Raw genomic sequence first — 27616 nt, 5'->3', positions numbered from 1 at the left:
TAGTTTCCTGGGGTGTGGAGGGGCATATTTTGTCTTAGTCTGAATTATCCAAAAGTATCTACCTTTTTAATCTTTGTAGAATTAAGACATATTTTTATTTTCCCAAGTTAGGAATCAAATAGCAGAAAGAAACATAAGTGGTCTCCTCTATGTACTCTATCTATTTAAGGAAGATCCTGTTGTTTTATAGTCTTTTGTAAGCTCCCAAACACAATGTTAACAAAATCTGATGTAAACCAATTTTCACAATATTTGAAAGTGGACAAACTGAGGCCAATACAAATCAAACTACCCATGAAATTACTAAATCTGTCTAACAAAGCTCGTTAGATGCTCTTTACTGGTCATATATAATTTGTAACTAAATCACAGAACTGTTGAATTTAATGCAATAAATCAGAGAGCTTGGCTGATCCAACCAATTTAAAATTCCTTCTTTCTTTATGATGAATTCCTTTCTCTCCATTCCTCAGTTGCCAGGGTTTCATCATTTCTTCGTATCTCCTCTTCCTAAGACTGCCTGCAGCCTTGCTCCTCTCCTGCCTACATTGCTTTCCTTATTCATCACTTTAACCACACCTCCTTTTCTATGCCTTGGTCACTTCCCAGTGTCTCCTATGTTGCAAAAATCTCTGCACTTCAAGCTTCATCACACTCCAAGCAGGGGCACCAGACTTCCTTTTTTCTCTTTTAGCCTCCCAGCACATGCCTAAATCTCCTGCCACCCAAACTTCCTCAAAGTTCCTCTTTTTATAGTAAAGCTATTGCCCCTGTTTCTGGGTTTTTCCCAAAGTACCATTACTGGGAATTCCCTTTTCTTCTGGCTAGTGAAGCAATCTCTTCTCTGTTCAGATATCCCATTCCTGCAATACAATCGTCTTAAATAACTCAGTCCTCATGGGCTTGGACACGCTCTTTTTTTTTTTTGCTTTTTTCTCCACCCTCCCAAATTGTATTTTCTTTTAATGAATCCATTAAATTCATCCATTTCACTGAATGTTTGCATGCTAATTCACTTCAGTCGTGTCCAACTCTTTGTAACCCTATAGACTGTAGCCCACCAGGCTCCTCTGTCCATGGGATTCTCCATGCAAGAATAATGGAGTGCGTTGTCATGCCCTCTTTTAGGGGCTCTTCCCAACCCAGGGATTGAACTCCTGTCTCTTAAGTCTCCTGCATTGTAGATGGATTCTTTACCACTAGCACTCCTTGGGAAACATGTATGTGTATATATATATATGTATTTGTGTGTGTGTGTGTATGTATATATATATATATATATATATATATATATATATATATATATATATATATGATTGCCCTTTCTTGTACTTTTATGTTTATTATGTTGTCTCTGTCCCACACATGTAAATAGGTTCTAGATACCAATATCTGAGTAACTACCACAACACTTAGTGCCTAAAACAGCAACCATTTTATTACATCTTTTGAATTATTTAGGACAAGAATTTGAGAAAAAGTCAGCTCAGCAATTCTTGCCCCATAGTAACAACTAGGGTAACTTCACGATACACCTTTGGTGGATAGGTAGATTTGGAGGGTCCACGATGGCTTTACCTATGGGTTAGGCATCAGGAATGGCCAGAATCCTGGGCTCAGTTCAGATCATTTGATCACAGTGCTACTATCTGGCTTCTTTGTGACAGTCTTACTGTAGTTATTCCTCTCACATGGCAGCTCAAGGCTCCTGGAAGACTCAAGAGACTCCAAGAGCTGGAGTGGAAGCTTTATAGTTTCTTAGGACCTAACCTTGGAATCTCCAAAACGTCACTTGTGCAGCCTCTATTGGTTAAGCAAATCATTAAGGCTAACTTAGAATGAAGACAAGGGAAATGAAATTCAACCTTTTGATGAGAAGGATACCGCAGGAATATGTAGCTATTACATGTTATATATATAGGTATAGACATCTAAATATGATATTTGATAAATGATTTTCTGATTTTATGAAACAATATTGAAAAGAAATTATATTCATTGTACTTAAAATACCTGTTAAGTCAATAAAATAGTCAAACTTAAGAAAACATATCTCTGCTGTACTACTCCTCCCATAACTTGCTGAGCAACTTTTATTTTTTAGCTAGATAGATTATAATCTTCTTGGGTATGGTGTATTTTTCATTTTTATATCCCTAGCAACTCTCTCAAGCTTAGTACATAGTAAACTCTCAAATGTTTGTTGAAATGAATTGAGTTAGTCCTGGATTTTGACATTGACGTGGCCAACTTATTGACTTCTTTGAATGTACTATAAAGAAGGGTGAAGGTAACTTGAAAATCCAGCCTTATCAAGGGTACATCTAACATGACATACTGGTATATGCCAGTGTGTGTGTGTGTGTATGTACATGCCAATTAATACGGTTCTAGTTAATGCAGGTGATGGTATCTGTTAATCTTCATCTTTCTTCATGCAGTAGAATTTTCAAGGGACCATTCACTTGGCGTGTCTATATCCAAGTAACTGAATGAATTGGATAGCAAACATTCTGGATTACTTCTGACAAGCTTTAGTTATTTTGTAGAAAAAAGGGGCAAACAAAATGACTCTATTATGCCTCTTTGTCATTAGAGAGAAGTCAAGCTAGTAAGAGTCAATAATAAGAATTGACATATCTTTTTTGAATTCACAGCTTTTCATATACAAAGCAAATTAAAATTTTCTTTTAATCTTGGATGGAATTTCCTTCTTTAAGCTGTGATCTTGTGTTTCTCTGGTAATTTCAAATGTAAAGAACTCTTGGCTGATGAACCTGTTATATAAGCAGAGGCATTGCTGTTCATTGTGTGAGAATCAGAAACTCTGCTGCAATTCTCTTGTCATGTCCCTGACCAAGTAACAGAATTTTGACTGCAAGGATGGGTATATTTTGTAATTTGTTTTAATCCTGAGGCAATTTTGAGATTCATTCATATTACTTACTAAATTCATTTCTAGTTTATTTTCTGCAGGTATTAGGGAAAAATCACCTCTTGTTTCAGAAAGTCCTATCTACTTACTAGAACTGTTAATCTCTGCTATTAGGAAAATGCATTTAAAAATTCTCAACTATTCATTAGAATTTTACATTGTTTCTCCTTACTTTACTAATATTAGTTGACAATGCTTGGTTAAAACTTACTTAGAGAACTGAAGTATAAAAATATTGCTATTTATTTCCATGATATGTTTTCCAAAGATTTTTCTGTTCCTATTTTGCAGACTTGACAAATAAGGCATAAGATGATAGAATAATTCACCAAGGTCATTTAAGACAATAGTAGACCTGGGAAGCTTATTACTGTTTCATGATCATTTTGTTTTTTCTAGATCTTTCCAACTCTGTTGTCCATTTTTAAATACCTTTTTCAACATTAATGAATTTCATAAGCTTTTACATTTAATACATTGTTTACAGACTATAGTCTTTCCATTGGAGATATTATTTTACTGATAATTTGTTTAAACTGCTTTCTATATCTATATCCCTTGTATTTATACAGTTCTTTCTTATTATAAATTATTTCTTTACATACATTCATACAAAATTCATACATATAGATTTTTATTTTTAACTTCACAACCTTTGCCCCTCCCTCTCCCCAAAATTTGAAAGTAACTTAGTTTTCTGCTGATTCTTTTTTTCCATTTGGCGACCATTTTATTTCACTGTTTTTGAAGTGATGCAGTAACAGAAAAATGGCTGCCTTTTGTTTATTTCCTTGTACATTAACATGATGACATCATCAAAGATATTAGCTACAATATGCATATCTTTAAGAACCCAGAATTACACTATAAGCCAGAAACCCTTGTTTTCCTTTTTCTTTTAATGCCCCAAGGTTTTCTAGCTTTAGCGCATCTCTTGTTTGCAGGGGAAAATGAACATGAGCATTTTGGAACAAATACATTAAAATGGTGGCATTTGAAACATATCTGAATATTTTTTCAAGGTTAAGAAAAATCCATGAAAAGACATTTAAGTCATGAAACATTCTAAATCAATGTTAACACTACAAAAAATATTATAAAGAATGATGTTAAATCATCATATTTAGAGACTGGCTATTTAGCCACACATGCCTATTTTGGCTTTAAATTATTTTTTAAAATTTCAGCTGACACAAAAAAATTTTAAGTTATAATTATTTCCAAAAAATAACTTCTCATTAATGAAAAGTTTAAACAGGTATATAGATTTACTATTTTTAGGGTTACTATATTACTTACAGGCATTATTAAAATGTTCCATATATCTAACTGTACAGAAAATTTTATTTTCTGATATTTATGTATGGTGTTTCTGACTTTTACTTCTGTGCTCTTTGTTGCACATTGCATGTATTTGTCCTAAGATTTCCATTGAGATTAACAAGAAACAAGCTTTCAATTACCAATTCAATTTAGATTATTAAAGAGATAAGAAGTTTATTTTTTCATCAACTTCCAATTATTAAATAGCTTTTTCATTTGGAAATCCACTATCCATTTTCAAATTTTGAGAAATAATTTTAGGTAATTATTTTAAAATATGCTTTGGAAAGATAATCTGACTATACCTATGTGTATATATGTACATGTATTAATTCAATATTTACATAGAAGAAAATTTACTATAAATGTTGAGTAGTCAGCTTTGAAACTACTTGTTAACACTGAAATCAGATAAGGTAAACCATATGCTTTATTGAGGTAAGCTGTCTAAAATAAGTTACTGCGATTTTAAGAATTAATATGAACCACATGCCCTTTAGATCTTTAAATTGAAATCTTCATTGTTCTTTTAAGTCAGCTCTTCTAGGAATGTGTCATCTTTTGAGAAGATAAATTAATCATCTACCTCACTTATATACATCAATAAAAGACACCCACTCTCTCATCTACTTTATCAAAAGTAATTAGAACATCTCTTTTTATTCATATGTCGTATCTATTAGTGACTGAGATTTTCATTGAGGCGATTTTGAGGGAAACAGTGACTTATCCTTTAGAAAACAACCAAGAAAAAGAAACACCAGCAATCTAAAGGTTAAACATACTGTCAAATCATTCAGTTCAGTAAGGTTCTTTAATAACATTTGTACAAAAGTACTTTCAGAAAGCAAAAGGTGGGAAACAGCTTTTTCCTTAGTTCCCCTTCCTTAAATTATTTTCCAGCCTCCTATTAAAATGAAATCTAGTGAACTTCTTTTGAATTCCTGCTCAAATGTTTTCTATAATAATAATAAAAAAATCTTGTGAAGGGATTTCCATAAGTTGTGCTGCATTAATGACTTAGAGCAGCTCCCTAATCTGTTATTCCTTCCTCCTAGCAGACCTCAGCTGATAAAAATATCCATAGACACAGTGAAGTCAGTGGCATGCCTGGCTTTCTCAGACAAAACTCCCATGTGATCACATATAGGCAGCCTCAGTGAGGCTGATGCCGTGCAGCAAGCAGTAGGTAATGAGTCTTTGTGCAGAGTGAAGCTCTTGTCGCTGAACAATAAAGCATACGGTACCAGCAATAAAACACAGGGCTGGCAAATTTCAGAAGATTCCGCTGAACCAGGAAGAACAGTGCCTTCGGTGATGCTGACACACATTAGAAAATGTTAATCAATTTATTTTGGATTCTAATGAAAAAAGAGTGCAAGGACTAAGACTACAGCTATTTGAACAGGTCAGTGATTTTATAAATTACTCCAACACTTCCTTGTGTTTGATTGGATTTAAATTAGGATGGGCTGATGTGCATTTTGCCTTAAAAACTTTGCAAGATATTTACAGTGTGTAATATGAAGGATGCACTTGAATTGACCCAACTCAATTAAATGGCTGATGTAGTCAGATGTGATAGAGAAATGTTTATATGATTATAGTAAACTGAAAAGTTATTTATCCTATTTAAAAATTTATGGGTTAAAAAAATCATTCAGTAATTTCTAACCTTCTATAATGCAGAAATAACATATGGCAGAATACTAACAAATAGCTCAAATAAAAATCTTCACATTTATTTTTCCAGGATTAAAAAATTCTGTACTGCAATAGTTTGTGTTTTATGAATTGGATGATATAGCATTCAAAATTTATTGATATCTTTCAGTGTACTACAAGAGATTTAACATAGTTAATTATTTAAATAACAAATTTTAAAACCAAGAAAATTTTGAAATGTTAATACTGCTATCTCCCAGAACAATGCATTTTATATTTAAGTATAAAATAGCATATATCTATATTAATCTGTTGTGTGCCTTTTATTTTTCATGTTATATTTCTTTATTGCATTAAACCTTTTATTTCCTAAATATTACTCACTCATTAAAGGAGAAAACAAATTAGCTTAATTTTAAAAAGAAGAATGGATTAATTATGTGATGATGCATACTTCCATTGACTCACCATTTAGAAAAGAATATGTGCCTTCATGGGTATTTATAAAAATATGTATACATGACCTTCTGTACCTAGAAAATAATCACTTCTTAGGTTTAGGAGCAAGAGAGTTTGTGTTTTAAATAGAGAGACTGCTGTGTGTAGGAAGACAAGGGAAGAAATAACTCTAGCAAATAATAGCACAACACTGAACATCTCTGCCAAAGAGAGACAAGCGTTACTGCTGCATGAATCTTTAGATCAAAACACATAGTTTAACTTTGCTCCACATTTTTACTGCTGTGTTGTTTTAAAGGCATCGTGGGACCTAAATTCTTTACAATTAATTTCTCGGACATCATTTAGGATGATCTTAAGGCACTAGGGCGCATTTAACATTTTATAGAATTACCACAGTGACTTCATGTACTCAATGCCTGTAAGATGCTGTTTAAACCACAACAAAAAGAAATATCCTGTGTTCCTGATTATGCGTGCACTGTGCCTTCCAAGGGGGGGAAAATAGCTATGTTTCAAAAACAAGAGGAGTTAATGAAAATTTTAAATTGGCCTTCCACATGTATTTAAATGAAGTATTTGACTATTTGGGTTTCCTTGGTTACCATAGTCGCTGCTGACAGCTTCTTTTTGGTGGGGAAGGGGAAAGCAGGACTCTAAAACAAAGAGTTAAAAACACTTATACATTAATAGACAAGGGGGGCTGGGGGTGGGGCTGTGATGCGGGCAGCCCGGCGCAGTCGGTGCCCACCCCCTATCGCGGATTCCAGTTCTCGGGTGATTCAGGTATTCTGGCAGAACTGCAGTTCCACAATTCCTTACCCAGCATTCCGTTTCAGCTGCTGGAGGGCTGCCCGAGCCTTATGCAAATGAGACCAGCTCCGAGGCTTTGACTGCAGAAGCGAGAGGAGGGGGGGCAGAAGGGAGTTCAAAGGTCACAGGGCTGGTGGAAAGCTGGATCAGTTGCCCGAAAAAAATGCACTGGGCTCCTCTGCAGCAGTGTTTTGCAGCAGTTACATGAAGTGTGTTTTATGTCTCAGAGTGAAGATCTTACAGCGTGTGTGCCGTAGTCGTTTAAAGTGCACGCAGGTACGGTGACAGATTTCGTGATGCGCCTGATTTTATTTCTATAAAAGACACCGATGAGGATTGGCTATTTTAATTCATTGTGGAAATCGGCAGGGTGTTCTCGATTTTCAGCTTCCCTTAACTAGTTTATTAAATCTTCTTAATGTTGTCTCAATTTGAAACGTGGGTGTTTTGTTCCAATGGAATAATGTCATGGGAGAAAAAAATTGGATTGAGGATTCTAAATAATTCCATTTTGGAGAAAGTTTTTGATTGCAGGGAGGTATCTGGGTTGAAACATCTAGTTGAATGTCAAGACTTTAAAGTTTTAGAGGATTTTCACATTTTTAAGAATTTTGTTTTAAATAAGAACCTAAGATTCTTGTGAGGTATCTGGAACTAAATAATGGAGTTCTTTTGTTCATAACCCACATGATACCATAAGGACAGTTTCAATAAGTTATATTTTCATTTCCTTTTAAGAGAGGGTTCATTTTGGAGAGTCTTCATTCTGTATTTCATTACTAAACATGTTATCAAAGAAATAATTTCTTATTTGGGGGTTGCATCCTTTAAATACTTTAATTTTCATAATTGTTATTAATTTTCTTTGGGACTTTTTAGATAATGCTATTTTGAACTCAACATGTTCAGCTTCCTATGACTTTTCCTTTCAGTTAAGTCTGGATTGTGAAGTGAACCTCATAAATGTCACAGGCAGGAAAAAAGTCTTTTTCCATGGACTAAATTTCACACTTTTGTAAAATGTGTGATTACATCATAGTAAAGTCTGACCTGAACCAAACAAATGTGTCCTCACTTTTATTGTTCATATTGCTTTTTTATTTAAAAAGCATATTTTTAAGTAAACTTAATTAAAGCAGCATGATCAGACTATCTATGTCATTAAAATTTTCAAATATATCAATTCAGCAGTTACAATGCTGATGGGGAAAAATGTTATTGTAATTTGCATCAGATATTTATATGTTTACATTATAGTTATATGTGTATGAAAATAAGTTGGAAAGATGGAAGAGGCAAAATAATGTTTTGTCGTGAAATTGCTTTATGCTTTCATATTTGCCTAAGATATTTTGAGTGAATTTTATGAACCTTACCTACAAAGAGCTAGCACATGTTTAGATAATTACTTTCTTTTGCATTAAAAAGGGGGGTATTAATTTTATTATAATGATTATCAAGATTTGGTAGTTTGGCACTAATATCTGTTATTTTAAAATGGGGTACGGGGAGCATGAGGGGCAGACCAAAACAAGAGAATGGCCATTTAAAACAGTGAAGGACAAGTATTTTAAATATTTATGAAATCACTTCATAGTAGTCATTTAGGGCCAGATTCTCATCCTTTATCTCTCTGTGGGGACATTCTGACATTTATCTAGGATCCTGAGATTAAATTAGGAAAAGATACTCATATTTTGTATGAGTTTTGTAAAAAGAAATAAACTGCCATTTTCTTCTAAACTCTCATTTGTAACTTTCAGTAATGACTGAAGCTTAAGGGGGTATATTTTAAGTCAATCGCTCCTTTTTATGTTGAATGGAAAATGCTGTCCTTTGGTCCAAAGAATATATTTGGTTACTTTTGTTTTATATATAGGTATATAATTGTTTTGAAATACATATTTACATATATTTTATATATTTATATGTTATATATAATATATATGATATATATATTATATATGTATGCATACATACTACATGCATACATGTATTTCAAACAGCCAAATAAAGTCTTTCTTACAGTCAACTATATTTTATCCAACAATTTTGAAAAGCAAACCTCTTTACTTTTAGCTCAGGTCATGCCCAGAGTTTATACCTACCAACCCTCTACATGTGTTACAGGCAGGGCACAGGGAAGAGGAAAGAACTAGGTTTAAAGTTCATTTAGCCTGTCCAGCACTATTAACTTTGTAAATGCAACTGCTACTACCCGTTAGCACATTCTGAATATAGAAATAAAAACAGTGCGGGCAAAGAAGGAGCGCCTGTGAAGAGTCTTGTAGAAAATGTGGTAATAGACAAATGTGAAATAAAGAGAATTGTTGTGCTTTCGTGAGCCACGAGAGAGCTATATATGTCCTGCAGCAAATTTATGGCTTTGAATATCCTGGAGAATTTATGTCTCTATGCAAATTCACTCAAAACTTTGAAGTCTTTTTTGCATTTGCTTGAACCATACAGCTTCCATACAAATCTCAGCAGCAGGTACTTAGTAAGTTCATGGTCTGGATACTTAAATGCATATAGAAAAATGCATTTCTATAAATGCAAATGAAATTAAATTTAGAAAGTTAAGAGTAAATAGAGTAATGTAAAAACAAATCATTGAAGGATATACACTTAGTGTACTTTAAGAGGTGGTATTATATCAGACTTCAAAGAAATCTTTAAGGATTTTTCAAAAATTAATTTCCTGCTTTCTGATTACCAATCTGTCTTTGTCATCATTTGAAACTAGAGACCATATTGTAAGCTTGGAAAAGATTTTAGGGCAAACATGTTGTACTCAGTCTAGCAGGATGGAACATAATCTAAAATCTACAAATAACTGTTGTTGTCTCAAAATTGTGTGTGTAGGTTTTAGGTTGGATTATCAATATATGTGTCCTTCTCCTGAACTTCTGGTGCGTATGAAAAAGAAAGAAGAATAAAATTACAACATATAGATGGAAAATGTTCAAAATAATTGAATATTCAAAACAATCACATTTTTTCATCTTAACCTGGCATTTCTTAGGAAACAAAGCAAATGATTGCATTTTTATTGCCTATTCTAAAATGTAAATAGACTTGTATTCATTTTGTTGAAGAGTATAAGGATAATAAAATTGTAAGATGGTTTTAAAGGTCTTATTTTTATTCCATATTATTAGACAGATGGCAACATTATAGTAATACTTTGTCTAGGACAGTTGGAAAGTAATCTACTAAATTAACCAATTTTCCAAATATGTAAAGTTTATAACTTAAATGGCCAGCTTTTCTTTAATGGTTATTGGTTTCATGGAAGTAAGATATGGTACATATCATTCTGCTTTGTTGAGCAAAGTGGAAATCAGTTTAGGTCCTTCCTTATGGCAAAAGAATCATTATTTTCACCATTACACTGACTTATAGCAAATGATAACACTGTTCCTCAACTGTGTACCCCAATACTAAATAGTGTTAGTTGCTCAGTCATGTCCAACTCTTTGCGACCCCACAGACTGTAGCCTACCAGGTTCCTCTGTCCGTGGGATTCTTCAGGCAAGAATACTGGAGTGGGTTGCCATTCCCTTCTCCAGAGGATCTTCCCCACACAGGGATTGCACCCGGGTCTCCTGCATTGCAGGCACATTCTTTACCATCTGAGCTACAGGAAAGTCTAGTACTAAATAGTGTTGCTATTATACACTTTTTAGCATATAGCTTTATATACTTTCTATATACTTTATGTGCCTTTTATATTTTACTCTTTCTTTTCTCCTGTTAATATTTATTATTTTAGTAATTAATAATTACTCCTTATCTGAAAGTAATTAAAAATGAAGTATATGTACTTTATTTTACATTAAATTCTATATAGCTTAGACTTTGGTGGGCAAAGTGGGGAGAGGTAAACATCCCTCTATACTACCCCATGTGCTGACCTTCTGACACATGCAGATACGTAGTACACTGAGCATAGAAACATAGAATTTGTCTTCTTTTTTCTTACATTTAGGATATTTAAAATCATGTTGGAACTCCAGATAAATGAGAAATTGATTTTTGTTGCTACAATGAGAATCTGTCATACTAAATCACCAACAGGGATTTGAAATTACCTTTTCTGATAGGGAAATGAGGAATTTCTAACAGGTATACCAAAGAAAACACACAGACCAATTATCTTGGTGGCATTTGACTAAACACTGGTGCATGTATCTATTCTTACCAATTTCAGGAGTTGTGGTCTATTTCATTCTTAAATCCTGGGACTTTTAGGTACACCACCTTCTACCACCATGCTAATTATTACTCAGGCAATCTCTCATCTCCGTGTAAGCTTATGAATGCACATATTCATTTAGAAATGCATTATTTAGTCATTTGTGTGTGTGCATGCATGTATACATGTATGTACACCTAATATTCCCCCCAATCATATACAAGAAAAGTAAGACAACAGAGCCATCAATCCCTATTTCTTCAAAATTCACTAGTATAGTGTATATGTTACGATACATACAGTGGTTAATATCATACCCGTTAATAGATGGTCTCTTACATTCCGAAGATTTTTGAAGAGCTGAAGAAATGTTGCTTCTCATTCTGTAAGAATTAGAATAGTCCAAAGTACTGGGGATAAGTTCTATATCATGGTCTTCTTTTGCCCACTAGCATTTAAAAATGCCTGAGAACTACTTTAACAAGCCTGGGTAATTTCTCTAATACAACAAAACATTGTAAATCTAGGGGAATTCATGAACAACTGAAAAATCAGGAAAATATTGTATATTGTTTTCTTGATAAGTAAGTGCTTTTATTATGTAGTTTTAAAGAGTGTGAGTTCACACTATATTGTGGAGCGTGAAAAGACTGAATAGCATAGTGTTTGGGAGTTTACCTTTAAGTTCCAACCCTGGCATCACTTCTAAAGCATGGTCTGCCATTTACAATCCATGTGGTCCTAGACAGAGTACTTGAAAACTGTAAGCCTCATCTTCATTTGCAAAGTAGAGATAATTGTATCCACATCAAAGAGATTTTATGAAAACAAAATGGCATGATAAATGCCTGGCATAGAATATGAGCATTATAAGTGGTAACTATAGTAATAGCATATTAAAAAGCAGAGACATTACTTTGCCAACAAAGGTCCATCTAGTCAAGGCTATGGTTTTTCCAGTGGTCATATATGGATGTGAGAGTTGGACTGTGAAGAAAGCTGAGTGCCGAAGAATTGATGCTTTTGAACTGTGGTGTTGGAGAAGACTGTTGAGAGTCCCTTGGACTGCAAGGAGGTCCAACCAGTCCATCCTAAAGAAGATCAGTACTGAGTGTTCATTGGAAGGACTGATGCTGAAGCTGAAACTCCAGTACTTTGGCCACCTCACGCAAAGAGTTGGCTCATTGGAAAAGACCCTGATGCTGGGAGGGATTGGGGGCAGGAGAAGGGGATGACAGAGGATGAGATGGCTGGATGGCATCACCGACTCAATGGACATGAGTTTGGGTGATGGACAGGGAGGCCTGGAGTGCTGCGATTCATGGGGTCTCAAAGAGTCGGACACGACTGAGCGACTGAACTGAACTGAACTGATGGTAATAAATTAGTAATATTTTTCAGCCTACAGGAGTTGGTTCTCTGGTCCTCATATGACAAGTTCAGCTTAAGTCTATAGTTACAACACTCTTGATAAGATTTCAATGGATGAGAAAAAGACATGTTTTCCAAAGATAGAAACCCACTAGGAGTTTCTTAGAGGTCATACCTCGGAAGTACTGAGCAGTTGATACCTTATATTCAGATGGGACAAGTAGAGGTGGCAGCCACCATAGTCATCAAATTCAAAATATGTGGTTTCATAGTCCACCAACTGTAAGTATAATAGCCACAGAATCCTCACATATGTGGTAATATGTTTTTTTTTTAATTCTCTTGTGTTATATCCTTTGTTACTTTAAGATTTTTCATTTTTAAGGCTTTGCTCTACCATTTTTTCTTTTCCATGTTGACTTTGTACAATTAAGGCATTAGTTGTTCATTTTCCACCCACAGTTCCTGCTTTATCCATAGACTATGTGTTGCAGGAATGGGGACCTCTTTCACGGCCTGAAACTGGGCTCTTGTCTAACACTCGGAAATGAATTGTCCAAGGAGACACATGTGCTGACAAAGCAAGAGATTTTATTGGGAAAGGGCGCCCGGGCAGAGAGCAGTAGGGTAAGGGAACCAAGGAGAACAGCTCTGCCACATGTCTCGCAGTCTCGGGTTTTATGGTGATGGGATTCCTTTCCGGGTTGTCTTTAGCCAGTCATTCTGATTCAGAGTCCTTCCTGGTGGTACACGCCTTGCTCAGCCAAAATGGATGCCGGAGAGAAGGATTCTGGGAGGAGGTCGGATATGTGGTGTTTCCTTTTGACCTTTCCTGAACTCCTGCGGTTGGTGGTGGCTTATTAGTTCCGTGTTCCTTACCAGGAGCACCTGTCGTAAAACAACTCATGCAAATGGTTACTATGGTGCCTGGCCAGGGTGGGCTGTTTCCGTCAGTGTCCTTCCCCTAACATATGGACCTTTCAGCTATAGAGTGAGCATGGCTCATGTTCGGTGCCCAAGAAACGTTTGCTGATCCAATGCTGTTGTAGAGCAGGATTCCAGTTCTGCCTCATGACTTAAAAGTGCTAATTTGTTCAAATCACGAAAAAAATATTCATGGACTCACTGCTGTTTTAAACTTCCTCTGTATCAGAATGAAGTCTAGAAATACTGCATCAATTGATTTAGCCACAAGGTTTTTCAAAAGAAATCTAGAAGAAACTTACAAATTATTTTAACAGTAGCATACCTAGAAATGCTCTGTGATGACTATACATGAATAGCAGGTGTTGGATAAATTGGTGGTGGGAGGTGGGGGATATCATGATGCTGCTTTTGTGAAACTAGTTTGAATGATGAAACTTTTCTCAATAGTGGGTTTCCAAGTTTTAAAAGATTGTTTGAGCTTGGTGTGATTTATTTCTATTGTGAAATGATTTTAATTTATGCCGAGAACCTTCTCTGAGACTTGAAAATTCAGGTATTTAATCTTACTCTCTAAATTATTTTTACTAATTGCTGCTTCATGCAATGTCAGCTGCAGGTTGAATAACTATTTACTATCTGCCTTTGATAGTAAAAAAATCTATATCTTGCCTAAGGTAGTGATCATTTTAAAGAACATGTAAAGTGCTTTTTCTACTTATTCTAATTTTTCAAATCTTCTTAATTTTTTTTTTTTTTTTTTTTTGCACAGTATCTTTGGCAGGATCCCAGTGCCTAGATGGGTATGGTCCTGAAGTTTGACCATATTTATTATGATGTCCACTTTAGGGTACTTTACAAGGAAGTGTTTTTAAAAGATCTTTCACTTCAGTCTATTCCCATGATTCTTCTGAAGGAAAAGGATGTCATATCTCTCAAATATCTTTTGATCTATGCTGACTACTCTACTATTTAGTCAGAACATTTCTAAACGACTGAAGAGAAACTTCTTAAGTGCTCAGGAGAAAAAAATGTTAACTTCCAGTGCTGCAGTAATAGTTCTAAATTCTTTCACATTTGTGTGGTTTTTTTGTTCCCCTTAATGTGGGAAGCCTTGCCAGTCATCTAAGAAATTAGACTAAGTCTTAATAGAAGCATATAAAATAAAATTTTCATTGGTACTTTTGTCACTGGGGTAGGAAAAATAGGCTTACAGCAGGCACTTGATCAGTTTTCAACAGTTTTAAAAGCCTTATCATGTTCCTGGTTGGGTCTCTCTGCTCTTGCTAACTGAAAGTGCATCCTGAAAGTTAACTTTAGGGAACAACTTTGGCTTTCTGTCCACATGTATTCTATTATATCGTGTTGCCAAATAACAACTAATGAACGACGTTTTTAGGGTTACGAAGCATTGAAAACCAAGTTCTGGCTATCTTATATGGACACTAATCCCAATGACAGGTAGTGTGGCAAGCTTATTGGGGTTCTGTAGAACCCCTTTAGCATTAGTAAGTGGAGTGGCCTTCCATTCTTTGCCAATAGGGCATGCATCAGCTTAGACACTGCAGTTTGCACACAGTGAGGCAGGACAGTGCTGAGTTAGAGGCACCCACCTTTGATGGAGGCCAGGCTTTTCTCATGTACTCCTTGGTTGTGGGGACTGTACTGCATCAGAGCCTGTTCTTACTAGGTATGCCCTGCCCCTTATTTTTATAGAAGTGGAAACTGAGACCCAGAGGAGGTAATCCTCTTACCTAAAATTAGGCCACTTGTTAGTAGCTGATCCAGGATTAGGTTCCAAATTGATGACCATTCATTTACTGAACAGGCACTGGAATACATATTCAGTCCAGGAAGAACCCTACAGTCAAGTATGTGAAACAGTCAGGTGAACTAGTAATTCTGATGCGGTATAGTAAATACTGCTCAGTGCATCAACCAGGTGCTGTGCTGTGAATGTAGGGAGGTCACTAGACCCAGTGTGATGTTGGTCAGGAAATACTTTTCAGAGAAAGTCTGGCTCAGGTCTCCTGGACCAATGACCTAGATCTCTGAAACCACAGTTTCCTTTGCTAAAACTAACCTGCAGGTTTTGAGAAAAGATTACAGAGGATAGGTGCAAAGTGTCTGGCCCATAATAGATATTCATCAAATGGTGACTGGCATTATTATAAAAGGAATGAGGCAGTCTAAACTACATCTTAGGAAAGACAGACACTGTTTAGAAAGGAACCCTTGAAATCAGTAAGGAATGTCCACAGGAGATGCAGTTCACTCTTTGGCACCTATGGCAGAAGAAGCTAGGGGAGAAAGAACCTTGCCTTGGGAGAGAGATGACCCTAGTGTAAAAGGAACAGGAGGCAACAGATGCTCAGACTTCTAGAATACTTTAAACTAATGTGTTCACAATCAGTTATTCTTTCAAGTTCTGGATGTCCACCAAAGCTGAGGAAATGGCGTTAAGTCACTAGAGCAGAAGTTTTTAACCAGGAAATCCATGGATAAATGGCATATGCACGTGTGCACTTGTTTCAGGGGCAAGCATTCATTTCTTTAATTAAATTCTCAAACTGCAAATCATCAAGCTACAAAATTGTCGAAATTCAAAATATATAAAGTAACTCAGACCTTTAACTCAAGGTCACAGTTAACTCTGGCATAAGGAATTCATACATAATTGGGGAACCCTCCAATTGTTTCTCCAACAAAAATATTCATTAGACAAGAGCATTCCCAGCACTTTTGGCTTAAGCAGACACCTGGACAAGAGAAATGTATTTGGCTAACTTGCACTCCTTGAATTGGCAAACCACCAGTATCATTTTTCACATTGGTGGTGCCCCATGGAAACACCTTGCAGGATTTTACCTTGTGAATTCATTGCCAAATCCCTATCTTCTTGGCAGCAGCTATGTTAATTTCTTGCCAAATGGGTTAAGGCAGATATGGCCTAGTATTGTGGAAGAAGATATCCCCCCTTTTTAAAAAGAAATGCATAAGCATTCTGAGACCATTTGGCATGGTGTGGTCAAGGCATTGAAGTCTGATGCCAACTTCTTAAGATTATAATTATCTTATTTAGTAGCAACTTCAGCCAATAGTCAGTGTTTGATTCATGTAACAGTGTAAGGGCAGTAGCAGTGTGAATGTTAGGGCAGAACAAAGATTACTCAAATTCATGCTGTAAAAAACTGAGGAGGAAAAAGATTTTGATTTAAACTAACTCATTTAAAATTGTATCCTGATGGGCTTTCTGGTGGCTCAGTGGTAAAGAATCCACCTGCAATGTTGGAGACCCAGATTTGATCCCTGGGTTGGAAAGATACCCTAGAGGAGGGCATGGCAACCCACTCCAGGATTCTTGCCTGGAGAATCCCATGGACAGAAGAGCCTGGTGGGCTATAGTCCATGGGGTCGCAAACAGTCAGACACGACTGAGTGACTAAGCATGCATGCAATTAGGAACATATCTGGATAACTAATGATATCCCACCAGAAAATACTCAGTATGATATTTTCAGACAAGCCCTCTTTTCTTAAGTACTGGAATAAAACCTGCACACCATCAATTGAGCAACCGTCCTTTTCATCCTCTCTCTGGCCCTGTAGACAATCTAGTTGATGAAGTGTGACATTGTGAATAATCTTGGTTTTGCCAGCTAAGCTTTTCCCACCTGCTGTCACAGAAGAGCCGTACACCAGTATTTTCATCAACCTGTTTGCAGTGCTTCTCATCTCATCATTTGAATTTGGTGAAGCAACCAGAGGAAACATCAAAATTGCTTTCCATTCTGCGTAACAGTAAAGGAGAATAAGCTGCTTTTTCTGTGCAACTGAATCCTGACATTGGTAGTTCCTGGGCTCTGGGCCCATTGCTGACCAAAGTGAACAGGCTTAGCTTATCAGAGTTGTTGGGAAAGAACTTTATTATGGTTTCTTAGCTTTTTGTGCTTGCTGGAAGAATTTGATGAGGATGTAAAGTAAATTATTTTCTTCTTTGATAAACCAGGAAGAAATGTCCTTCATGTCAGGTTACAATGCAGGCTAACATGCTCCTTTGATATATGCCACATCACCAAGGCAGAAGGGTCTTTGTTAATGACCTTTGCGGTTAAAGGTTACTCTCATTTTGATTAACTACAAAACTAGCAAGCAACCAATGCAAAGGATACACCCAGGTAAAACTGAGCAGAGGGGCTCTAGACACACCTCTTTGTTCCTGAGAGAGGACCATGTATAGCTCTTGGTCTAAGTAGCCTCCATGGAATTAAGGACCTGCAGGTCAAGTGAACCATCAGCCTAGGGAAGACACAGCATCTCACTGAAAATATCTCCCCATTTCAATATAAAGAAATTCTTGCCATGCCAGAATTACTTCCTTTTAAATGCATTTTTTCCAGCATCAGTGATAGGGCACACTTGCCCTTAACTTATTAACTATCTCCCACCCCCCTCATCTTTTTCTCAGTTGTTTGATGAACTTGTGATTTACCCTAATGACCTTACATGTTTCATTTACTGGGTTTTGTCTGATTGGTAAAGGACAGGAATATTCATATGTGGTAGTTCATTAGTGAAGTGAAGTGAAGTGAAAGTTCCTCAGTCGTGTCCAACTCTTTGCGACCCCATACAGTCCATGGAATTCTCCAGGCCAGAATACCAGAGTCGGTAGCCGTTCCCTTCTTCAGGGGATCTTCCTAACGCAGGGATCGAACTCAGGTCTCCTACATTGTAAGCAGATTCTTTACCAGCTGAGATATAAGGGAAGCCCAACAGTACTGGAGTGAGTAGCCTGTCCCTTTTCCAGCAGATCTTCCTGACCCAGTAATCAAATCAGGGTCTCCTGCATTGCAGGAGGATTCTTCGCCAACTGAACTATCATGGACACCCCAGTTCCAGTCGGTAGGTGGCATCTTTTATGTAGATGTTTTCTTGATTTCATAGTCATTCTGCTTTTTCACCAAGAGCCAAGAGCACCAGTTAGGGTTGTCAGAAGAAAAGCAGGATGCCCAGTTAAATTTAAATTTCAGATGAGCAACAAATAATAGGTAAATTTATATCTCAAATGTTTTTTTTTAATCTAAAATTCAAATGTAACTGGGTATCCTTTATTTTAATTTGCTAAATCTTGCAACTCTAAAATGAATCTTCTCCAAATCAAAGAACTTGCTGTACAGAACTAAGAGATTGATGGCTCTTAAGCCATATTTTCTGTGGCCACTTCCTTATAATACATAGCAAAACATTAAAAATAGGGACAGACTGTCATAAGAAAAAAGGATTAAACATAAGATGAATATAAATGAGATAGTAAGAACTCAGTGAGTTACCTAGAGAAGCTATGAAATTTTTAGTCTGTTGAAAGAGAGGAACATGAACAGGATTCCAACAAATACCCAAAATTTAGCTTCAATCATTCTTCCCAAGGCATTAAAATGTACATTTTTATCCAATGTCTTACTTATTTTCACCCTCCAGCCTTCTGGTTTCTGACATTTTTTCCAGAAATACATTAAATAAAATAATTGTACTTATAATCATAGAAAATCTGGTATAGTTTATCAGTATCTTTTTGAGTAGAGATGGAGACATTTCTACTTTTCAACTACTTTTTCTTTAAACGTGTCCAGAGGCTTCTCACATCTAATACAAATATGAAATAAATAGTATATGTTAATTAAGAATAACAGATACCCAAGATTATTAGATGTTTTTTAGAATTTTAAAGTTGAATTTGGCAATAGAAAGGGCACTTGAGTGTAGGGAAAAAGGAATCCCAAACCAAGAGGCTGGCCAAGTGATGAATTCATGGATATATTAATAAATGAAAAAAGTAGAGAAATCAGTGCTAGACAAGGAGAGACTATTGACTTTGAAATGCGGTGAGCTTATTGAAGCCTCTGGGTGAGGTTCTTTGTAGCGATACCTAATTGGGTGGCTCCTTGCCCATTGGCCCTGTAGTATAATGGTCACAGGACTGACACCTGACCCAAAGTGGGCTAAAGGTTGCTCATGCCTTGGAACATTAGGCTTAAACTGTGAGACACAGAAGTTGCTAGACTTAAACCCGGTAACAGTGGTGCTGTTAAAAAAAAAAAAAAAAAAAACACCAAAAAAACACATCAAGGAATTTCTACAGCCGTAATCTAGAAGCTGTCCTTATTCCTGCTGTTCCTCAATTTTGCATTTCAGCTGTATCTTAGATTGCATCAACTAGTTCAGTATTTTTCCAACAGATGTCTTTGTGCTTAAGTTAGCTAGAATTGGCTTTTGGGTTGCTTGCAAGCAAAAAGAAATTGTATGACGTTTTGAGGTCAATTTCATCTCATTTTGATTCTCATCTAATCAAATATGCCAGATATTTTGTTAGGAGAGATAGAATGGTGATTGAGATGAACATGATTCTGCTTTATGGAGCTTTTAGTCTATCAGAGAAAATAGACACTGACAACATAATTAAACTATGGAAATGGAAGAGTTTCATTCATTCATCATACAAATATTTACTGAGCCCCTATTAGATATAAAGCATTGTTCTAGATGCTTGGAACATCTGTAGAGAAAACAAATATTCCCACTTTTGTATCTTCCAGCAGGGGATGAAAAATAATCAATAAACCTAAAAGTACATAAATAAACAATATAGATTTAGAAGGTGGTAAGTGCTATGGGAAAAGAAATTAAAAAGGAGATTGCAAGAAATCATGCATACATCAAAGGGCTTAGAGTCCAGAGAGAAAAGACAGGTTGGAGAAAGTGAATTATTTTTAGAGCTGAAATACTGGCAACAAGGCCAAATGGTCCAAAAAGGTGAAGTTAACCACAGTATGTTGTTAAAGACTTTATAAGCCGTTTTGAGGATTTTGAACTTTATCCTAAGGCAGTCCAAAGCCACTTAAGAATTTTAAGCTATGGACATGATCACATTTACATTTTAAATTTATCGTTCTGCCTCCAACCTGGAAAACCCATTGAAGGCTAACAGTGGTGGATGAGAGAGAATAATTAGGAGGTGGTTGTCCTAGTCCAAGTGAGAAATGGTGATACCGTTGATTAACATGTGTTTCTTGAATTGGAAAATGGTAGCTGTATTTAAATGGCTGTTAACGAGACAAATTTTCAGCTTATCATATTTAGAGTAAATTAATGCCTGTCCAGGTTTATCTTCTGTTCTTCGAGCTTTAATGCTGTTTACCAATTTGAAATGTTGACCACTTTTACACTGGCTTTGTACCTACCAAGTTTAATTATGTCTCATCTTTAGGAAGAAAATATATGACAAGTTAAGGAGCTGTGCAGCCACAGGACAAGCATTGATTCTGCTCACCTGTGTTTATACCTAGCTACCTACATATGGTTGTCCTCAAATTCTGAGAGAAACAATACAGGGTACAAGCAAACCAAGTATATACAACTCCTCTATTAACAGGCCTTCCCTTTAAATTCTTGTATTCTTTTCTTCCTAGTGAGATAGTATAGATGATGTAGGAGAAAACCACATGCTCCTTTTACCATTCCACTATTAGGTCTTGATCAAGGTTTATCTGCTGGTAAGCAATAGGTCATTTGGCCCTCATAATTTGTTATAACATCTTGTTACACTCAAATAATATTTTTTAAAGGCTGTGAAACTAGACAGGTGTTATGCGTGGTTGCTGCACAAGCAGTTTAGCACTTAACCAGTTTCACTGGTATGAATGAAGTTATAAAGTTATAAAGTGTAAGTCGCTCTTTGTGACCCCATGGACTGTGGCCCACTAGACTCCTCTGTCCAGGGAGTTCACCAGGCAAGAATACTGGAATGGGTTGCCATGCCCTTCTCCAGGGGATCTTACTGACTCAGGGATCGAACCCTGAAACACATATTAATCAAGGGTATCACCATTTCTCACTTGGACTAGGGCAACCACCTCCTAATTATTCTCTCCCATCCACTACTGTTTGCTTTCAATGGGTCTCCTGCATTGCAGGCAGATTCTTTATCATCTGAGCCACCAGGGAAGCCCAAAGTTAAAGTTATACCCACCTGTAATTATTTGAATGTTTAATTTTCAGCATAGATACTAATCCCATCTTAAGCAGTCAGTTCCTTTTTTCCTTTGACCTGGGAAGAGCTTAGGCTCTTTCAGTCCCAAAGATGTAGACAGAAATTGCAGTCAGCCTTCAACTCCACTGCTTCAGGTCTTGCCAGTACAAATGTAACAACAATGGGAAAAGAGATTCTTGAATTCTCTTAGCATCCCTCCAAACATTTCCCCTCTCATGCTTGAGGAAGTGAGAAAGGAAGAGAAGAGAGCCAAGTACCACGTTTTGCCATGCTGGAATGTAGTTTCCTTTGGGCCAGTTGGGTGTTCTTGATTGTCAAGAAATCTGCCTTTCTCAAGGAAGTTGGGGGAGATCAGATGGTTAAGTGGCGCTTAAGGACATGGTTTTTAAGTGTTACCATTGTAATATTTTAAAATGTACTTTTTAAACATGGGTTTCCATCTTGTATTACTTTGTGTCTTGGTCTCTCTCCCTCATGAATTACTTTGCATCTTGTTTGAAGTGAACAATTTTCAAATTTATATCCTGTCCTACTTTTATTTCAGGAACTTTACTTAAAATATCTTTTTCCCCCTCCACCCTGCTCAGATATGCATGAACATTATATGCATTTCATACTCTTTAAAACAGAGAAAATAATAAGCCAATCTGAATAGTGGTAAAAGAAGTGTCAGAGTAGAGATTTTATTCTCAGAAGAGTGGACAGAGCAGTATCTTCTTATTGCTATCAGTTATCTATTGTTAATATAAGTCATGAAAAGACATAAATTAGTAAAACAAGGCAATAGAACATGAATTTGGAGGTATTCTCAATTCCATGCAGCCCAGCATAGTGAATGCTTACTTCTTGGGAGCAGGTAACACATTCTACTCCTTTTTGTATCCCCTTACTCCACCGAAGGAGTCAAGCATATGCCTACTGGTTACTAAACACATGAATAGATGAGTAGAGTAAATTGAAATTAATGATACTTAAGAGACATCTAATACTGTCCTTAACTTGACTAGAAGTCACACCAGTGATGGACGCAGAAGATTTTATTAGGAATTGAGTGCTGAGTTAAATAACTCTCTGGGGCTGATGTGTGGCCACACTCAAGGAAGGAGCTACTGGAGAACAGACTAGAAATTAGGCAAATGGCCCTCAATTTGAGTATGTGTCAGAATCACCTGGAGGGCTTCAGAGAGCAGTGTCCTAGGCCCTAACCTCGAAGGGAGTTTCTGATTCAGTAGATCCGGAATGAGGCTTTAGAGTTTGCATTAGTTAGAGTTTGCATTTCTGAGATTTCCCCCTTAGGTGGTTCTGATGCTGCTAATCCGAATAGAATTTGAAAAGCTGGCCCAGCTCCGGGGATCTGGTCAGGCTGTGCGCTGTGTGATTTGCATAGAGAAGGAGGTAATTACAGCAATTTCTGAAGCCAGTACCTAGATAATGTAACAAAGAACTTAAATGGGAGTTAAAAATCAGGTGACATAAATAAGATGGAAGATAGAATGAATGGAATCAACCTAGTAATACCTTCAGCTTAGTTAATTTAATTTAGCAATGTTAGACCATCCACCTATATCTGAGCTAATATGTAGATAAGTTATTTCTGAAATGTTTACATTGGCAGAAAGTTTATGCCCTGTGCATATGTCAAGGTAAATGATGAAGATGGAGAGAGGGCAGCTCAAGGAGAGAAGACACATCATTCAGCCTAGAGAAAGAATTTAGGAGAAACTACCTCCACTTCCCACTCTTCACCCTTCCCACCCAATTAGTGCTCTATCCCTGGTAAATATCCTCAGGAGGTTTCTGAAACTGTAGCGACAGCTTCAGCAACCAGGTATCATGTGGAAGCGTTTCACTTTATTGTAATAGTTAAGCGGAAACTACCTAAAATTTAGACCTGATTGCATATGCTTCGTTGTGCTCAGCTAACTGGGTTTCTTGCATTTTAAAACTTGAGTATGAAGTTTTTGCATACTTATCTGTGTTCCTTCCAGTAATCGTTTAGGACTTTGGGGAACATTAACATTTATCTTTGTTACAGAATTTTACAGACTTAAATGGATTTTCTCAACTTGCCAACAAAAAGGAATAGAGGTAGTGCATTAAAATGAAATCTGTCTAAAAAATTGTTACATTTTGGTAAGCAAATGGTCAGATGCTCATATTTAATCTAATTTCATTTCTGAAAATATTTTTTAAAAAACTGCTTAGTGATCCTTTCAAGGGAAAACTCAGCTCATGTATAAAAAGCCATATAAAAATGACTCCAGAGACCTTGGCTGCACATCCAGCGGTCAAATATTTCAATGCTCCGCTGCTCCCGTTCCTGTTACAGGTACATGTGACAGCGCTGCAGCGATGAGTGGAATTTTAAAGAGGAAGTTTGAAGAAGTTGACGGCTCCTCGCCCTGCTCCTCTGTGCGGGAATCAGATGATGAAGTTTCCAGCAGTGAAAGCGCTGACAGTGGGGACAGTGTCAATCCATCCACTTCTAATCATTTTCCCCGTGAGTACAAAAGCCATGACTGAGACGGATTGTTTGGTTCTACAGTGAAAACAATTGTATCATTGTGGTGATTTTTTAACTGTTATTCCTAATTTTGTTTTGCTTGTACAATTGAACTAAAAGCAAGACATGATTAAGGAAAAATGAAAGATTTTTGAGGCATCAGTGGATTCCTTTGTTTAGTGGATTATTTGATAGTGTTAACCAACAGATTCAATGAAAAATGACTTTTTATTATTATTACTTTTCAAAGGAAATGCCCTACTCTGGGATGCGGAAAGACATGTCTAGGCACAAAAAATGTATCCTCATCATAGCTGAAATGATACTCTAGGAGAAAAAAAAAAAAACAACAACATGGGGAAGATGTATTTGGGAGTGGAAAGTCTGGGCTCACTGAGAAAGCGCATAGCCAACCATGATTTAAGAGATTAAACAGCAGCAAAACTCTCCCAAATGTGCAAGTACTGTTTATACCTCTTTCTACACATCCCTTTCTTCTCTTATCCTTAAGAATAATATTTAAAGCCCACAAAATAAAAAAGCTGTATTCTTTCTCCTTTTCCACTGCCCTGTAGCATCACAGCTTCCTGTCAGGCAAGGTACTGTGAGGTTTGAAGGACTGACAAGGGAATTTCATAAGGTAATACAGTCTACAGGCTAAATGAAACTATTACTAGCTAAATAATCTTGAGTTTATGTTTCCCACAGGAAGCTTTTAATATATCGTGATATGATGACAAATAACTAATTTTAGTTTTTTATTTTTCAGTTAAGTAGCTGATTTTATTAATATGTCATTACATAATATAGAATTTATTTTGGTAATGTGACTACCGAGAAAACCAAGAGAATTAATCATATTTTTAAGAGTTAATAAGGAGCTCAATAAAACTATTGAACATGAGACACATATACTAAAATCAACAGCATTCCTTTAAGCAAGCAAAACTCATAGAAAATAGAATGAGAGGACATCTACAATTATTATAACAAAAATGTCATCAAATATTCAGGGACAAAGTAATTGTGTGATGTAGGTTGATCTTCAGATATATTTACAAATGTCATGATAGTGTGAAATGAGCTTGTGTTTTGATTTTAAAGATGTATGTTATGTGTTTGGCCTTAATATTAACAGTGATAATAACAACAACATCATTATCTAAGATGGTTTTGTGAAGATCAAAGAGCAAGTGAGATAATACACATGAAAGAACTTTGTAAAATGTCAAGTACTGAGCACATGTTATATTAAAATTTATTCTCATAGCTCACATTTATTGGGCACATGCTGTGATCCAATAGCTTTATAGACATTATTCCTACCCTTTACAGCCATCCTGGAAGAACCACTACCTTCAGTTTACAGAGGAAATAACTGAGGCTCAAAGAGGCTAAATATCTTGCCCAAGATCACATAGGATTTAAGACTAGACACACATATATACATGTATGTGTATATATACATATATATATATATATCTATATATTTATGTGTCCCATCCCATAGTCTTCACCTTTTCTATTATCTCATTCTGCCCTTTAATTATATAATATTGGACATGTCTTTATGATGCGATTTATTGTGAGTTAGAAAAGTACTTGAATTAATGAAGAGACAGGTTATGCTTCTGGATATAAAGGTAAATCTATTAAATCTTTCCACATTAATTTGTGGATATAAAAGTATAATCTTTATAAAACCCTCAACTAGACTTTTTTAGACGTGATGGAATAATAAAATCTATTTGGAAAAATAAGCTAATGAGAATAAAGGGATATTTTTAAAAAGAAGCCATAAATCTTGAAAAGCTACCCCAGATATCAAATAATCGTAGAAAATTATATAGTTTAACATTTTTGGTACTGTATTAGATCTAAGAAAATAGAGAAAATCTCAGTGTAGTATAGATAAGAATTATATATTATATATACATATGTTATATGAATAGAGCATTATAAAACAATGTGAGGGAGGAAGTATTTAATAAGTGATTTTGGTGTTAGAGTTTGAAATAGAAAAATTCAGAAACCCATCTCACAACTTATACCAAAATACATTTCAGATGGAGTAAGTAGACAAAGATTTTTAAAATTCATATCATGGGGGAAATTACATATTTGCTAAATGTTTGGTAGGATTGTTATCTGAGCTTTGAAGTAACATAAAAAAGTCACATTGCAAAATACTTAAAATATTTAATAATAGAAAAGTATTAAACATACCTGATCCCCCCAAAAGCCCAAAGTAAAATAATCTATATTGGAAAGAAATTTGCAGTTAGTATGGCAAAGCATTATTGTCTAATGGCGTACAAAAATACACATGTAAATTTTTTATATAAATTAAGATACATACCTTCAAAGATAATCAACATGATAGCAAATATAATTAGCAAATATTTTGAAGCATTACAGTAGTAATAACACAGAGTAAAGTAGTACTAGTGAGACTTCACTGTATGAAATCATGGAAATTTCATCTCTATGAAATTAGTGTTCCTCTCTCCAATAAAAAATAGTAGTACAGTACTTAAGTGCTGGTGACGGTCACAGTACAAATTGTATGTACATCCATATTGCTATTGATGGCAATGAAATTTATAAAGCACATTGGAAATATAAGAGCCATAATGATATTCATCTCTATACATCTATGCTTCAGATAATTTGTCTAAAGGGGAAAACATCAAAAACGCAGGGAAAATGCATAATTGAAAATGTTGATGGTTGAGGGCAATGCCAAAAAATGGGGATTGGGGCAGGGAAGAGGAAGGTCATGTGTCTAGGAGTGGGGAAATGATTCATTACGTTTATGGTAGCTGATACAGTTAATGTATTTTCATGATAATTATGAAGACATGGGGCTTCCCAGGTGGTGCTAACGGTAAAGAATCTGCGGGCATGCAGAAGATGCAGTTTCTATCCCTGGGTCAGGAAGATCCCCTGGAAGAGGGCACAGGTAACCCACTCCAGTATTCTTGCCTGGAGAGTATGACGGACAGAGGAGCCTGGCTGGCTACATTCCACAGGGTTGCAAAAAATCGGACACGACTGAAGTGACTTAGCACAGCACAGCATGAAGACATGAGGTAGTGTTAAGAAAAGGAGAACACACAATTTTACCTACACTGCCAGGGAATGTCTTTGTATCATGCTGCTAAGTGCTGCTAAGTCGCTTCAGTCATGTCTGACTCTGTGCGACCCCATAGATGGCAGCCCACCAGGCTCCCCCATCCCTGGGATTCTCCAAGCAAGAACACTGGAGTGGGTTGCCATTTCCTTCTCCAATGATTAAATTACTCTAAAAACTGAAAGCAATTTGGTTTTTTGAAGTATTAGAATGATAGATTAATTTCATATTTGTTAATTTTTATT

General features: G+C 36.0%; 1 protein-coding gene across 3 annotated transcripts in view; it reads left to right on the top strand.

Moving 5' to 3' along the window:
• The window catches only part of CSRNP3 (cysteine and serine rich nuclear protein 3), a 205144-nt gene that overhangs the window by 93650 nt on the left and 83878 nt on the right, over window positions 1-27616 (top strand). Inside the window, exons 1-2 of one of the 3 annotated variants that reach the window (XM_019971710.2) lie at window positions 4613-5666; window positions 24065-24235. In XM_019971710.2, the coding sequence (XP_019827269.2) occupies window positions 24088-24235 (148 nt within the window). In that variant the 5' untranslated portion in view covers window positions 4613-5666; window positions 24065-24087. Of the gene's footprint in view, window positions 1-4612; window positions 5667-7156; window positions 7472-24064; window positions 24236-27616 lie in introns of those variants that run through there. The other 2 variants (XM_019971704.2, XM_070803923.1) reach the window with 2 other exon arrangements.

This window comes from Bos indicus, chromosome 2 (genome assembly GCF_029378745.1).
Source record: "Bos indicus isolate NIAB-ARS_2022 breed Sahiwal x Tharparkar chromosome 2, NIAB-ARS_B.indTharparkar_mat_pri_1.0, whole genome shotgun sequence".
NCBI lineage: Eukaryota > Metazoa > Chordata > Mammalia > Artiodactyla > Bovidae > Bos > Bos indicus.
The sequence above is the reverse complement of the archived record's forward strand: the minus strand, read 5'-3'. Positions and strand labels throughout refer to the sequence as shown.